Raw genomic sequence first — 13,825 nt, 5'->3', positions numbered from 1 at the left:
CCCTGGTCCGGAATTGGAATCAAGGGGTGGCTGGTTATAAGGTCCTTGGGACAGGCAAAATATCTCAGACATAGTGTTTAATGGTCGTTTTTGACTTACCTGATTCAGAAATCTTGGAATTAGTAGATGGTCAAGGGGCATCCATGGCCGAGTGGTTTAAAGGTTGTAGACTTCAAACCACTTGCCTTTCACCGCTGTGGGTTCAAGTCTCTTTAGGAACACAAGGGTCTTCAGATTCTTTCATGTTAGGAAGCTTATAATCCAGCTAGATTGTGGTATGTCTCAAAATGATAATTAGATGGAGTAAGATATGGATTTGATAAAAAAAATAGTTTGGACTCTAAAAATGAAAATGAGGCTATATGGGGTGTGATATGGATTTGATTTGAACCTTTTAAACTCTGGAAATGAAACAAAACTATATGGGTTGTGATATGGATGATTTGTGCAAATGATGAAAGTGCATTGATTATATTTGATAAAGTATGGAATAATCAATTGTTCTAGAACAAAAAATTATTATTCATCATGTAAATGTTCATTTTTAATGGTTTAGAATTCTGTCAACATCTTAAAAAAAAAAAAAAATCCATTGTTTTTATCAATATTTGAAAAACTTATTGAAAAGGCAGGGTTTGTACAGTCTTAAAAAGTGTTTAAATTTCAGTCCCTTTCTTCTTAAAAAGTGCTTAGATTTCAATACCTTTCTTAAAAGTGCCTAAAAATGTAAAAAAAAGTGCTTAAAAGTCCTTTAATTCAATTACTCTCTTGAAAAGTGCTTAAAAGTGCTTTTAATTTGCTGAAAATGTGTTTAAAGAAAAATGATTGAATGACAAAGTGTCGATTATAATCAACAGTTAACAAAATGAAAAAATGATCCAATTTAATATCAAAATCAATGAAATGTTTGCTCAACAGTAAGTAGACAAATTGCAGTTGTTTTGAAGTATTTTGTATTTGATGCACCCTTTGTTGTTGTTCTATAAAAACCTTAAAATTGTTCTTAGGTTGAAGATTGTGTCGATATATGTGCAACAAATGTGCTTGAAAAATGTGAAAACGCGCTTAAAGATTGCTTAAATAGTCCTTGAATTTTGGCATTGGATGTCTGTACGAACCCTGAAATGTGCCAATTGTAGACCAAAGACGTTAACAGGCATCAATTACAGTATATGATGAAAATTCATAATTATCATATTTTCCTATTTTTTTACCTCCAGATTTCTGTGCATACGTAACAGATAATGCCCCTGCTAGTAACCATGTTATTACAGCGAATGAAGGCAACTCGGTCGCCCTAGCCTCTGGTTATCATCTGGCTACAGGAAAATCAGCCTTGGTTTATCTTCAGGTAAATATTTATATATGTTCACTTTTATTTTCTCAACAGTAGCTAATTCCCATGTTGACTTAACTTTGTAACAATTTTATGTAATAGTGGATTAAAGTATCCAGTTAGCTTATGCAATGTTGGTGATTCTACTCGGGTGCCTGTTCATGCCTGAAATAATGCGAAAAGACTTGGGGGTTCTTCCTTCACCAATAAAGCTTTAAAGTCACCATATGACTTTAAACTGTGTTGATATGTTTTTAAGTAACTCTGTTTTAGATTTGAAAGTGAAGAAATTGTTTTCAGTATTAAAAATACTTGTTAAGCAAAAGTTATATTTAATCCACAAAATATTGCATACTGGTTTGTTAATCCACATAATAATTTCTCAATAGAATCAGATCAAGAATATCCAAGAAATAAAAAGCAGAACAATCTCTGCAGAGCAATTACCTCTTTAAAACAACAAAGCAATAACCACTTTAAAACAAATAAGCAATAATATCTATAAAACAACTAAGCAATAACCTCTTTAAACAACTAAGCAATAACCTCTTTAAAACAACTAGACAATAACCTCTTTAAAACAAGTAAGCAGTAACCACTTAAAACAACTAGCCTGAAGTAGACAAAAACCTAGCAGTAACCTCTTTAAAACAACTGAGCAAATTACCTCTTTAATACAACAAGGCAATAACCTATTTAAAACAACTAAGCAATAACCTCTTTAAAACAACTAAGCAATAATTTCTTTGAAACAACTAATCAATAACCTCTTTAAAACAACTAAAGCAGTAACCTCTTTAAATCAGCTGAGCAAATTACCTCTTTTAACAACAAGGCAATAACCACCTTAAAACAACTAAGCAATAACCTCTTTAAAACAACTTAGCAATAATCTCTTTAAAACAACTAGGCAAAAACCTCTTTAAAACAACTAAAGCAGTAAATCTTTGAAACAACTGAGCAAATTACCTCTTTAAAACAACTAAGCAATAACCTCTTTAAAACAACTGAGCAAATTACCTCTTTAAAACAACTTAGCAACAACCTCATTAAAGCAACTAAGCAAATTATCTCTTTAAAACAACTGAGCAAATAACCTCTTTCAAACAATGAGGCAATAACCTCTTTAAAATAACTAAGCAATAACCTCTTTAAAACAACTGAGCAATAACCTCTTTAAAACAGCCTCTGACTAATGATAAAAAACTACATTATCTTCCTAAAGTCAGACTGATTTTTGCCACTGAAATTTATTTAAATATTAACATGAGCTGGTTCCCGTTTCAGAATTCAGGTCTAGGTAATACTGTTAACCCGCTTATGTCACTAGCAGTACCAGCAGTGTATAGTATACCAATGCTCTTACTAGTGGGATGGAGAGGGGAACCAGGCAAGCGTGATGAACCTCAGCATCTGTCACAAGGGCAGTCAACTCCAGGGTTATTGGGTAAGATTTCTTTCCCTTAGCAAATGTTAATTGATTTTGTTATAGTCTGTTATAGTTATTTATTTATTTATAAAAACATTGATTTTGTTAATGTACAAAGTATTAATAGTGAATGTATTAAAAAAAATTCCTTAATTTTTGTGGTTGAATTATGTTTATTGTATGTTAATAAGGAAATCTGTTTCATATAATGCACGGAAAACTAAAATTGCTAGACCAGTTATCACATTGAATTGAAAAAGTTCTATTCCGTGTTTCCTGTCAAGTAAGTAGGATAATATTAGAAAAAAATATTTCATGGCAACAGTAAGGCCATTAAAACTGTAAATGAGTGCTTTATTAGTGGCCTTAATGCCTTGTTATCTCTTTTAGCTGCTCTCGGGATCCCATTCCAGCCATTACCAGATTATGAGGAAGGGGCCGAATTAGCTTTACAAAGTGCAAGACATTACATGGACCTTTCAAAGGGACCCTATGCTCTGCTCGTTAAACGACAGATCTTTTCACCATATAAATTACCGAAGGTTATACCAGAATTCCCGTTATCTAGAGAAGATGCAATGAAGATAGTCATAGATAATCTAGGTCAGAAAGATATCGTGGTCGGAACTACGGGAATGTTGTCCCGAGAGTTGTATGAATACAGGTTCGTATCCCATGATTCATTGTAATACTCTATTCTTACATAAGTTGAAAACTTACAGCAGGGCAAACTTACAGCAGGTGTCAAGTGCCGTATGGCTACTGTAAATATTTGCCCGTACTTAACTTCAATGTTGTTATATTTTTCTGGTCCTTTAGGATCATTGATACCGTCTCCGTGGTCGAGGGGTTAGAGTCGATGACTTCTAATCCAGTTACCTCTCTGGCGTGGGTTCGATCCCCGGGAGATGATTTGGTAGTTTAGGGCGGAGGAAGGTAGTCTAGTACTGGTGTAACTCTCCAGGAACGATGGTTAGGAAACTACCCGCCTATATGACTGAAATACTGTTGGGAAGGCGTAAAATGAAACAAACAAACAAACAGGATCATTGATTCCAGCATGTTAAGTGTTGAAATTGAGTACCGCTCAATCTGTTGCTAGGAGGCTAGAGGGATGTTACACTTTTTCATTATCCCTCATGTACAGACTCAATCAAACAGAGTCTGCAATTTTCATGTGATTAGTACTATTGAGAGATCATTCTCATTCCAGATCTTTAGGCAAAAATATTGTAGTCTGTTGTTCCAACAGTGTACCGGTTGATATATAGTATATATTCATGAATAAAATGTCTGCACTAGATAATAAGTTTTGGAAATTAATATCAACTTTGAATGCAATGTTGCAAATATATTATGCAATCATTTTGCGATACCTATATTATACAAAGCATGCTTATTTGGGGTTTATGGTTGTTCTCAGGTCCTGGCTTACACCTCTGTTTTTGTAGCTGTGACTTAAAATTCAACCTTTTGATATTGTAATTTTATCATAAATGTTACATGTAGTAATTGTAGTATGACAGGTTTACAGGTTTAAAATCTTGCTTGCACAACAAGGTTAATAAAAACATACTGCTCTCCTGTATGCCTTTTTGTGCATCTTGGGTCTTCTCACTTATTTAGCCAGAATGTTGCCATCTTACCTTTTATAATGTAGCGGGATTTAATAAAAGAAGACCAGCTCCTTCTCCCCTAAAGTAAACTTTCTTTGATATATTTGTGTCTTCAGGAGTTTGATTGATAGATAGTTTCAAAATCTGGTACTCTCAAGAATAAGGGTTATATTCTTATGTTCTTGGGTCCCAATAATTTTTGTTCCTGAAAGACTGGGAGAATGCAGGGAGGGCAACAGAGCCATTTAACACCACCAAACCCCCCACCAGTGAGGCTGAGATGTTGCCATATGGCCTTAACAGAGTCAATGTGATTTTAGAAGTTAACCTTCTTCCATGTATTCAAGTCTTCATAAGTTGTAAAATCTTACACAAAGTTAAGTGGAATAAATTTGTGTATTTCAGGGTAGAGAGAGAGGATGGACATGAACGAGATTTCCTCACTGTAGGATCTATGGGTCACGCATCATCTATTGCTCTTGGTATAGCTATGCAGAAACATAGAAGACAGGTATATAAATTCACCAGTGAGATATAATCTGTATCAATCACTACAGATCTCAATATTGAAAAAATAGTTCATAACCAGGTTTTTCAATTGAAATAATAACAGTACCACCTACACTTGAAATAATGCACAAATGAAAAAAGCCAATCAAAGGTCTTTGGTTTTACCTTGGTAACTTCTACACATAATACAACTCACAGAAGTTCACTTTTGCTTTCCTTACATCATCAAGGCGAAGAGGTGTTTTATAAAAGGTAGCCTTCGTCAGTGAAATACATATTATAATGTTACAAGTTTAGTTTGATTTAATGTGTATGTAAGTGGTATAAACTCTCATATACATTTTAACCCTTCTATCTGTGCAACTAGTGCAAACCAAGATCAGCTGTCACATCAGTTCCGTCTGCTCCTGGCAGTTTGTGATTCAGGAAGTCCATAGGGGCATCTGTGGCCGAGTAGTTAAGGTCGTTGACTTCAAACCACTTGCTCCTCACCGCTGTGGGTTTGAATACAGACAGGGACTTTGGATTCTTTCATGTGAGGAAGCTATCCAGCTAGCTTGCGGGATGTTGGTAGTTCTACTCTGGGTACCCATTCGAGCCTGAAATGTTGCATGGAAGGGCACCTGAGGTTTCCTCCACCAGTAAAGCTGGGATGTCGCCATATGACCTATAATGTGTTGGTGTGGCGTAAAACCCAATTAAACAAACAGAAGGTTCATATCATTTTCCCAATAATGATGAATGGTTTTGTCCAGATTGAAAGAGGCAAGTCCATTTAAGACATTTAGGGTGGTAAGGTTATAGCATGCATAGAACAACCTGGAATTGAGATATTCTGTTCTCAATTTAACAAATAGGAACGCATTTCCATCCATATTTTATTTGTTTTTGTGGTACTTTAATCTACATGACCTGTTTATTATGTCTGCAGGTTTTCTGTCTAGACGGTGACGGATCTGTGATCATGCACATGGGTGCCATGGCAACAGTAGGTCAGCATGCCCCACGCAACTTCAGACACATAATAATAAATAACGGTGCCCATGACTCAGTGGGAGGTCAACCTACAGATGCCGGGAACCATACAAAGTTTGACTTTGGGTCCATTGCAAAAGGTTGTGGTTACAAGGAGGTAGGTTTTCAAATATTTTTGTTGTATACTTAAAGTTGGAATTAAGGTGACCAATTTAATAAATGCAACACAGTACAACACTTATAACACAACTGACATGTTGAATACTTCTAATTTGACCTTGACCTTCAAACCCTTATTACAAAACTGACAGGTTGAACACTTCTAATTTGACCTTGACCTTCAAATGACTGAAGGTCATGGTCAAGTTAATGAATTTGATGAAATTGCCATGAGGGAGACATGTGGTTGATACTTTGACAAACAACACTAATGACAACACTGTATAATTCAAGTATGACCTTGATCTGTACATGACCTGAACTGTCAAGGTCAAATATGAAATTTTCATTTAATTCTTTACAAAAAAAAATTACACTTTCTTTCACAGCTCTTCACTACACTGATATTTCTCTGATGTATTTGCCTTTGTAAATAAGAAAAAGTAAGTCAAACATGGCCTCGACCTGTGTAAGGCTGTTAAACTGGGGGAGAGTCAGAAAAATTAAAGAACAAAAACCATATTAAGAGTTGGGATTTCCAGCCTTTTTTGTATTGAGTTAGCCTGTTGACTTGTACTTGTAGTATTTTTAGTATTAGGTAAAACATTACTAACATACATCTTGTATATTACATAATGTATATTGTGAAATTTTACAGTATCTACTTGCCATTAACCCCGAGGATGTAGCAGCAGCTGTGGTCAAGTTGAGGACAATGGATGGACCAGTTCTGCTGGAAATTAAGACCAAGACAGGAGCCAGGCACGACCTGGGAAGACCAAAAACTAAACCATTGGAAAACAAGGAAGATTTTATGCACTTTTTAGCATTATCCAAGTAAATTTAGAACAGGGTTATAAAGTTTTAAAATCATCTTAAGGAAAACTAAAATTTACATAGTTAAACATATGTTGTTAAAGTATAACAAATAAGGGTGAAAATAATGTTTGTATTGGAATGAACTTGTGAAAAGGTTTATGATTTTTTTTATATTTTTGAAATCAAAATACTGAGCCAGTATGTGTATACGATAGATATAATTCAAACATCATGTTATCTGACATAGTGTGAAAATGTGATTTTGAGGTCATTAGGTCAAGGTCATAGTGCCACATGAATTATTTGTCAAGAATTTTATCAGCCATTATACATATATGTATTATATTTTATGACTGATTTACAAAAAAGTATATGCACTGGTGAATATGGGTTTTTACCAGCATTATTCAAAGAGATACTGTCTTAATAGCTTTATAAGAAAAAGTCATTTTTATCAACCCATTGTTGTAGCATTTATGTGGCATATGACCATGGCAAGTGGCAAATTTATGTTATTTTTTCATAGTTTTCCCCATCCAGAAGATGATAAAAAGTCATTGAATTCACTTTATTTTATGCTGACACTACCACGATGTTCGCAGGGTTTTATAAGAAAAATGAGATTATGTGTAATGTTATCATAAATCATTGTCATCATAGATGGTTAACTTGTGCTGGAAGACTATAAATCAGAGAGCTTTGAGTAATTTTTTATTGGACATTTTTATATTGTAGCCTTAATTGTTTAAATGCTTTCAAGATTACTTATTTACCTGTGCAGCTGTGGTCTGTATAGGGCAAGGCTGTTATGCATTCTTAACGTGCATTCTGACCATGCATTCTGGCCACACTGTGTTGATTGCCGAGTTATATTAACATTTTCATATCAATGAAACAAACAAACAAACATACTTTTTTTTAGAAACTGTGACATGTGTTCATGACAGGTGTATTTGGGTAGGTTAAGTGTTCAGGGTAAAAACGTTAGTAAAGGGTTATATATATGTAGTAAACATCCATTTCTTCATATAACCTATCAGATGCCTTTATAAAGGTTCCTGGTAAAATTGCTGAGTATAAATGGTTATATACCAAAGAACCATTTATTCCAGGTTATATAACCCATCAGATGTCTTTAAAGGTTTCTGATAGATAATATTGCCTTGTTTAAATGGTTATATAGCAAACAACCATTTATTCCAGGCCATATAACCATCAAATGTCTTTAAAGGTTTCTGATAGATAATATTGCCTTGTTTAAATGGTTATATAGCAAACAACCATTTATTCCAGGCCATATAACCATCAAATGTCTTTAAAGGTTTCTGATAGATAATATTATCTTGTATAAATGATTATATAGCAAACAACCATTTATTCCAGGCCATATAACCATCAAATGTCTTTAAAGGTTTCTGATAGATAATATTGCTTTGTTTAAATGGTTATATAGCAAACAACCATTTATTCCATGCCATATAACCCATTAAATATCTTTAGATGATAATACAGGTAATATTGTCTAGTAAAATAAATTGTTATAATTAAAGCAATCATTTATTCCAGGGCATATAACCTGACTTAATAATGAATTTATATCACAGCACAAGTGCTTTCTTTGATTTAAAATGGAATTTAAATATGAATTTGCAGCAACTTTGTGTCAAGACAATATAATTATGATGATTACCCAATGAAAATCAAGAAGTATTGATAAACAATGACAATTAAGTGCTTGTATTTTTGAAAGTATAGATAACATGTGACATTTCAATTGTTGAAAGATTTTTTATATATTTTTTGTGCATAATGAAGTTTTGTTTTTAGTAGATTAGATAAGATGTAGTTATATTATTTATTTTAACATGTTTTGAGTTGGTTATTTATCTTAAGTCTTTGTTATTGTTTATTTGATAGTTTAACACACATTTTACTTTGGATTTATTTATTAAATAACATTGTTAGAGTAGCATTATAGTGTCTTTTATATTCATAATCTTTTTGATATTGTGCTGTAGATCTTGTAAATTGTCTTTAACCTCTTTTAGAATGACAGCAGTGACCTTTGTTATTGGCCAGATTTCAAATCTAAGTCAAGCTATAGCATAGCTGGCCTAAAAATATATATTTTTTACACAATTTTAGTGTATTGGTAACCAGTTATAGAAATCAAATTTTCCCATCATCACAGTCATGTTATTAGTTATGAATTTTAAAATGTGAATAGTTACTACGGTAGTAGTTATTTGTTTCTATAAATAGTATCCAGTTTTAAAGACATTGTTGATCAGTTAGAAAGTTGAACTCTACCATTGGTCAATTTTTGAATCAGAATTAACCAATCAGATGCTGCTTCTAATAATAGCATCAAATGATAAAATGATTTTAGTAACAGTTGAAAAAGTTTAACTCTACCATTGGTCAATTTCAAATATGTAATCATATTCGACCAATCAGATGCTTAATTCTATAAATTGTATCTAGTCTCAAGTTTTATAGTTTGAAGACTAAGATGGCTGCTCAGGTACTTTGTATTGTATTGATACTGCCAGAATTCATGACAATCTCTCAAGAACACATTTTATTTCATCTTTACAATGCTGTTATTTTACTGGATTACATATGTCTATATTATATATAGTGTATATGTATACAACATTCAGAGGTTCAGTGAAAACAACTTGATTTTGGACAGCAGGCTTAAACAAGCATTTGATTGGCTGATTTTATTTTAATATTTAAAATTGACCAATGGCAGATCTCTATTTTTTTACATTGGTAAATAAACATGTATGTCACCATGCTTGTGTCCGCCTAGACAAGAAATAGTTTAGGAGCATGGTCCTTGTTTACATAAGTTTTGTATAACTGGACCATTATTGCCTAAGAGTGACTGTTATTCTTTGTTTTTGAAAGTTAGTGATAGAGAAAATAAAATTGTTTTAGATATTTTTCATATTGATCTGTTTTATCAAAATGCATAATTAATATTGTTTTTCTTTCGCTTTTACTTGAATCTCAACAGCTTACATACTTATAAATTTAATGAAAGGATTTTTTGTACTCTTTCTTGCTGATTTTCAGTAATAGTTTTTATATAGTGGAGTAAAATGCATGATTTCTGTATACAGTTTATCCTCTCCAGAGCCACTCTCTAAGCACCAACCAAAGTATTTGTCTCCCAAAGGGTTATGCCTCACAAAGGTTATACTTTATCATATTTTAGAGTGTTTTTTTGTATTCCCCCAAGCCTTTCTCCATTTTGATGCATATTTTACTGTTTAACTGTAACTATAGACTATGCTTTCTTATACAGATTTTATATTCATGTATTTGTATGAATGTATGTATATTGCATTAAAGTGAATTGGTCCACAAATGAAGATCTGTAATGCCTAAAATAATCATGCTGATAGTATTTTTATATAGTATTTTGTATCATAAGTGAAAACAAACCACAAACGAATTGTAGATAGATGTAGTAGGGAAAGTGTTAAGATACAATATCTGATATGACCTACCAATATATAGGAAAGAATAAAGTGTTCTAGAACAAAATATTATTATTCATCATATAAGTATTCATACTTAATCACTTTAGAACTCTTTATTAACATTAATATTTAACAATAACAGAAATATTTCTTAGCACAATACAAATCTTACATTTCTATTGTTTTTGATCAGTACCTGAATTACATATGGAAAATGTGCCCATTGTAGACCAATCCACTTTAATACAAATGTATTAAGTTGTATTGTACAATGTAATGTACTATGTAAGTGTATATTAATATTATTATTATTTAATGCTTGTTGTTATATTCATGTAATATAAATAGCCACACATATTGTTTAGCTAGTTTATAACTATCATGTTTCAGGAGTATAAGTATCTCACTTGATTTAAATAGAAGAAAAAAAATATGCTTATGTATTTTTCAAATTTTCTTCTGGGGTTCGGAGAGGCAGGTTTAGATCAGGTTTATTTTTGTATGAGTTTAAACCCAGCTTTCCTCGTATTTTTTTAAATGTGAGGAAACCATCCAGATAAGTTTGTTATTAGGGTTGTGTTCTGAATGAAAAATAACACTTGTCTGGATTATGTGAATTAAACATAACTTTTGTCAGTCATTCTTGCATAAAATCTGTGCACACCAGTATACAATTGCATGGATTATGTTAATTGAACATCATTTTTGCATAAAACATAAAAAAATCATCGTACACTGTACATTCATAGAAAAGAAATCATTTATTCAATGCATTGCTGTACTTCTGCACATGTTTAAGCAGGGAAAAAAGGGTACATAAAGATTTTTTTTTACCGGGACATAAACACCTCCGGGACTGACACCTTATTTCTGGGACTTTCCCGGACATCCGGGACATTATGGCATGTATTCGATTAACCCTCTATTGTATATCACTTATTGGGAAAACTTCATTAAATGTTGTAGAAAAAAATGACTATATAAATGTATTTGGCTTTATATTTCTAAAATGTACTTTTTTAAATAATATTTAACTTAATATACCACATGCTCTTGAAAGAAACTTACATTCAACTGTTTTATATCTTATCGAGATGTGTGAAATACTAGCTCGAAACAAAGCAAGCATAATATATTTAGTTGTTTACTATATAATAGCATGTCTATTACAAGGGGGATATAATCATATATAAAAGTATATTCATTTATTTATATACATTTGTATTGTTTAATTTAATCTTACTTAGTAAGCAGTAGAACTTAAGTTTAGCACAATATTATTTCAAAATAGTAATTATACAAAATTATACAAGAAATAGCATTTTAACCAAGAAATGTGTTCTTGACTAAGATTTTTTCTGTTATCACACTACGGCAATTTATTTTTTAAATTGAATCTTAACATAAGTATTACTAGGGCAATTTTATTGTTTCCAAACCTCTAACGTTTTTTGCACATTAATTTCCCAGTGCACATTTCACTAGATCTATGTAAATTTGAAAATGTGCACAGGGTGATTTATTCAAGATACTATTGGCATAAATAAGGTGCATGCTAATCCCATTGCCTTGCCTATGTCATTATATCCATAATGGTGGAAATGGGAAATTTGAAGAAAAAAAATTGAATCAAGCAGTTTTGATAATTTTATTCAACAACAGGCACTTAAATTATTAAACTTTTGGCATGTTTGCACCTTTACCCTTGATGGAGTTTGGGGTTGACTGGGTGAAGGTCACCGTTGTAAAAAGTAAAAGAAAAATCACTTTTAAATGATAAGGCAATTTTACGTTTTGTTAAATCAACAAACAGCATCCTTCATTTGTACATTACGGTTATTTACATAAATTGCATTTCATTATTTTAACAGTTTTGACCATGTTAGTCTTCCATACTTTTCATTTATTTTATCGCTGTATTCTAATAAAACTCATGAACCTGTAGAAATTGAACTTGCTGCCATCATTAAGGAAATGGTCTACAACATATTTCTACAAAGTATTACAGAAATTATACGTTTAGGTAACACGATTTGTGTATCGATTTAAATCCATTTATATTCACCAAACAGTATTGTTTTGTTCTTTTGTTGTAATGATGTACTTGTAAAGATATTGTTAAGTCACCCATCTTTAATTGCTCAATCTGCTATATGTACCATGTAAAATTTCATTATTTTGGGTATGAGATTATTACATACTTAAAACCTTAATATTCTGTGTTACTTCGGGTCTGAAATTATTGAACATTCTTTAAACCCTTATTCTGCTGAAACAGTACATGATAAGTCATTGCCACCTATATAGAGCCAGGCAAGCCTGTACATCTGTGCAGTCTGGCCAGGCCCTATACTGTTGGTAGCTCAACTTTGGAATATTAATATCAAAATCCCTGTTTCTTTTAATCATAATTCCATATACAAAGCTGGGCACATTCATTACTAAAGTTCAGCAAATTAATGGTTAAAACTAGTCTAACCCATTGGTCAATTTACAAATTATTCACCACCAATCATATTGTAGCATTCACATGTGTGGGGGATATAGAATTGAAAACCAGTCTTAATATAAAACTTTTTCCATTGGCTGGTTTGAAGTTTTGATATCTGAATCAACCAATCAGAATGTGCATAAGACTGGTCTTCATTTTAAAGTGATCTTTTGTTGACCTAAGAAACAGTGCTTAGAGGGACCAAAAGTTTCTGTGAAACAAATTTGCCAGACTTGTATATGGTGCATAAGTAACACTGGAATGGGCTTCATATGTTTGCTTTTCATTTTAGAATTCAGTAACTAGCTTTATTGTTACATTGAAGTTAAAATTTAGGTAGACTTTTTAAGAGAAAACTTACAATTTTATATAGATTATGTATTTGTTGACATTACATTTACACAATTTTCATTACAAATTTTGATAGTCAACATAAATCATGGTACATTTTCTGTGTGGTTTAAATAAAATGAATTTCTTACAAAGAATCTTTGTATTTGTCTGTGATTTTATTTTTCTTGAATGTATTAAATTCATAGAAAAGATGATATTATTTACAATATCTAGAAATTGAGATTGAATTTGCAAATATTCTTAAATAATTATACCCTTTTCCGATTCAGAGAAGTGGGGATATATTGCTTTGCACATGTTGGTAGGTTCGTGAGTCTGTAGATCAGAACATTTTTTATCAATAACGTGAGAATGCATGGGCGTGGGAACTTCAGTTTCGGAATGGAGATTGGTCATGACCAGTGAACCCTTTTTTGGGGGGATGTGACCAATAACTCAACAATCCATGTACGACGTCACGGACTTGTGCGCGAGAATTCTACTGGTATGGTAGAGCAGTCAAGCCAAGTGTCAATATGACAAAAAAACGCTATATTTAACCTTTATTTTTTTTTTGCTATCGCAGAATTTCGCGACTTTTTATGATAAACACTTCAGATAATGTTCTTTCTTGAGATGTTACTAAAAAATTTTTTGCAATTA

General features: G+C 32.2%; 1 protein-coding gene across 2 annotated transcripts in view; it reads left to right on the top strand.

Moving 5' to 3' along the window:
* LOC132722180 (phosphonopyruvate decarboxylase-like) overlaps nucleotides 1-13,317 on the top strand; it is a 29,533-nt gene extending 16,216 nt beyond the window's left edge. For both annotated transcript variants that reach the window (XM_060706629.1, XM_060706628.1), the window contains 6 exons: nucleotides 1,221-1,351; nucleotides 2,624-2,783; nucleotides 3,156-3,429; nucleotides 4,787-4,892; nucleotides 5,823-6,023; nucleotides 6,684-13,317. In XM_060706629.1, the coding sequence (XP_060562612.1) occupies nucleotides 1,221-1,351; nucleotides 2,624-2,783; nucleotides 3,156-3,429; nucleotides 4,787-4,892; nucleotides 5,823-6,023; nucleotides 6,684-6,866 (1,055 nt within the window). In that variant the 3' untranslated portion in view covers nucleotides 6,867-13,317. The remainder of the gene's footprint in view (nucleotides 1-1,220; nucleotides 1,352-2,623; nucleotides 2,784-3,155; nucleotides 3,430-4,786; nucleotides 4,893-5,822; nucleotides 6,024-6,683) is intronic.
* Nucleotides 13,318-13,825: the final 508 nt, after the last annotated feature.

Source organism: Ruditapes philippinarum, unplaced genomic scaffold, assembly GCF_026571515.1.
Source record: "Ruditapes philippinarum isolate M1 unplaced genomic scaffold, ASM2657151v2 ctg1955_1_1_1_1, whole genome shotgun sequence".
Taxonomy (NCBI): Eukaryota; Metazoa; Mollusca; class Bivalvia; order Venerida; family Veneridae; genus Ruditapes; species Ruditapes philippinarum.
Note: the sequence above shows the minus strand (reverse complement) of the source record. Positions and strands in the feature narration are given on the sequence as shown.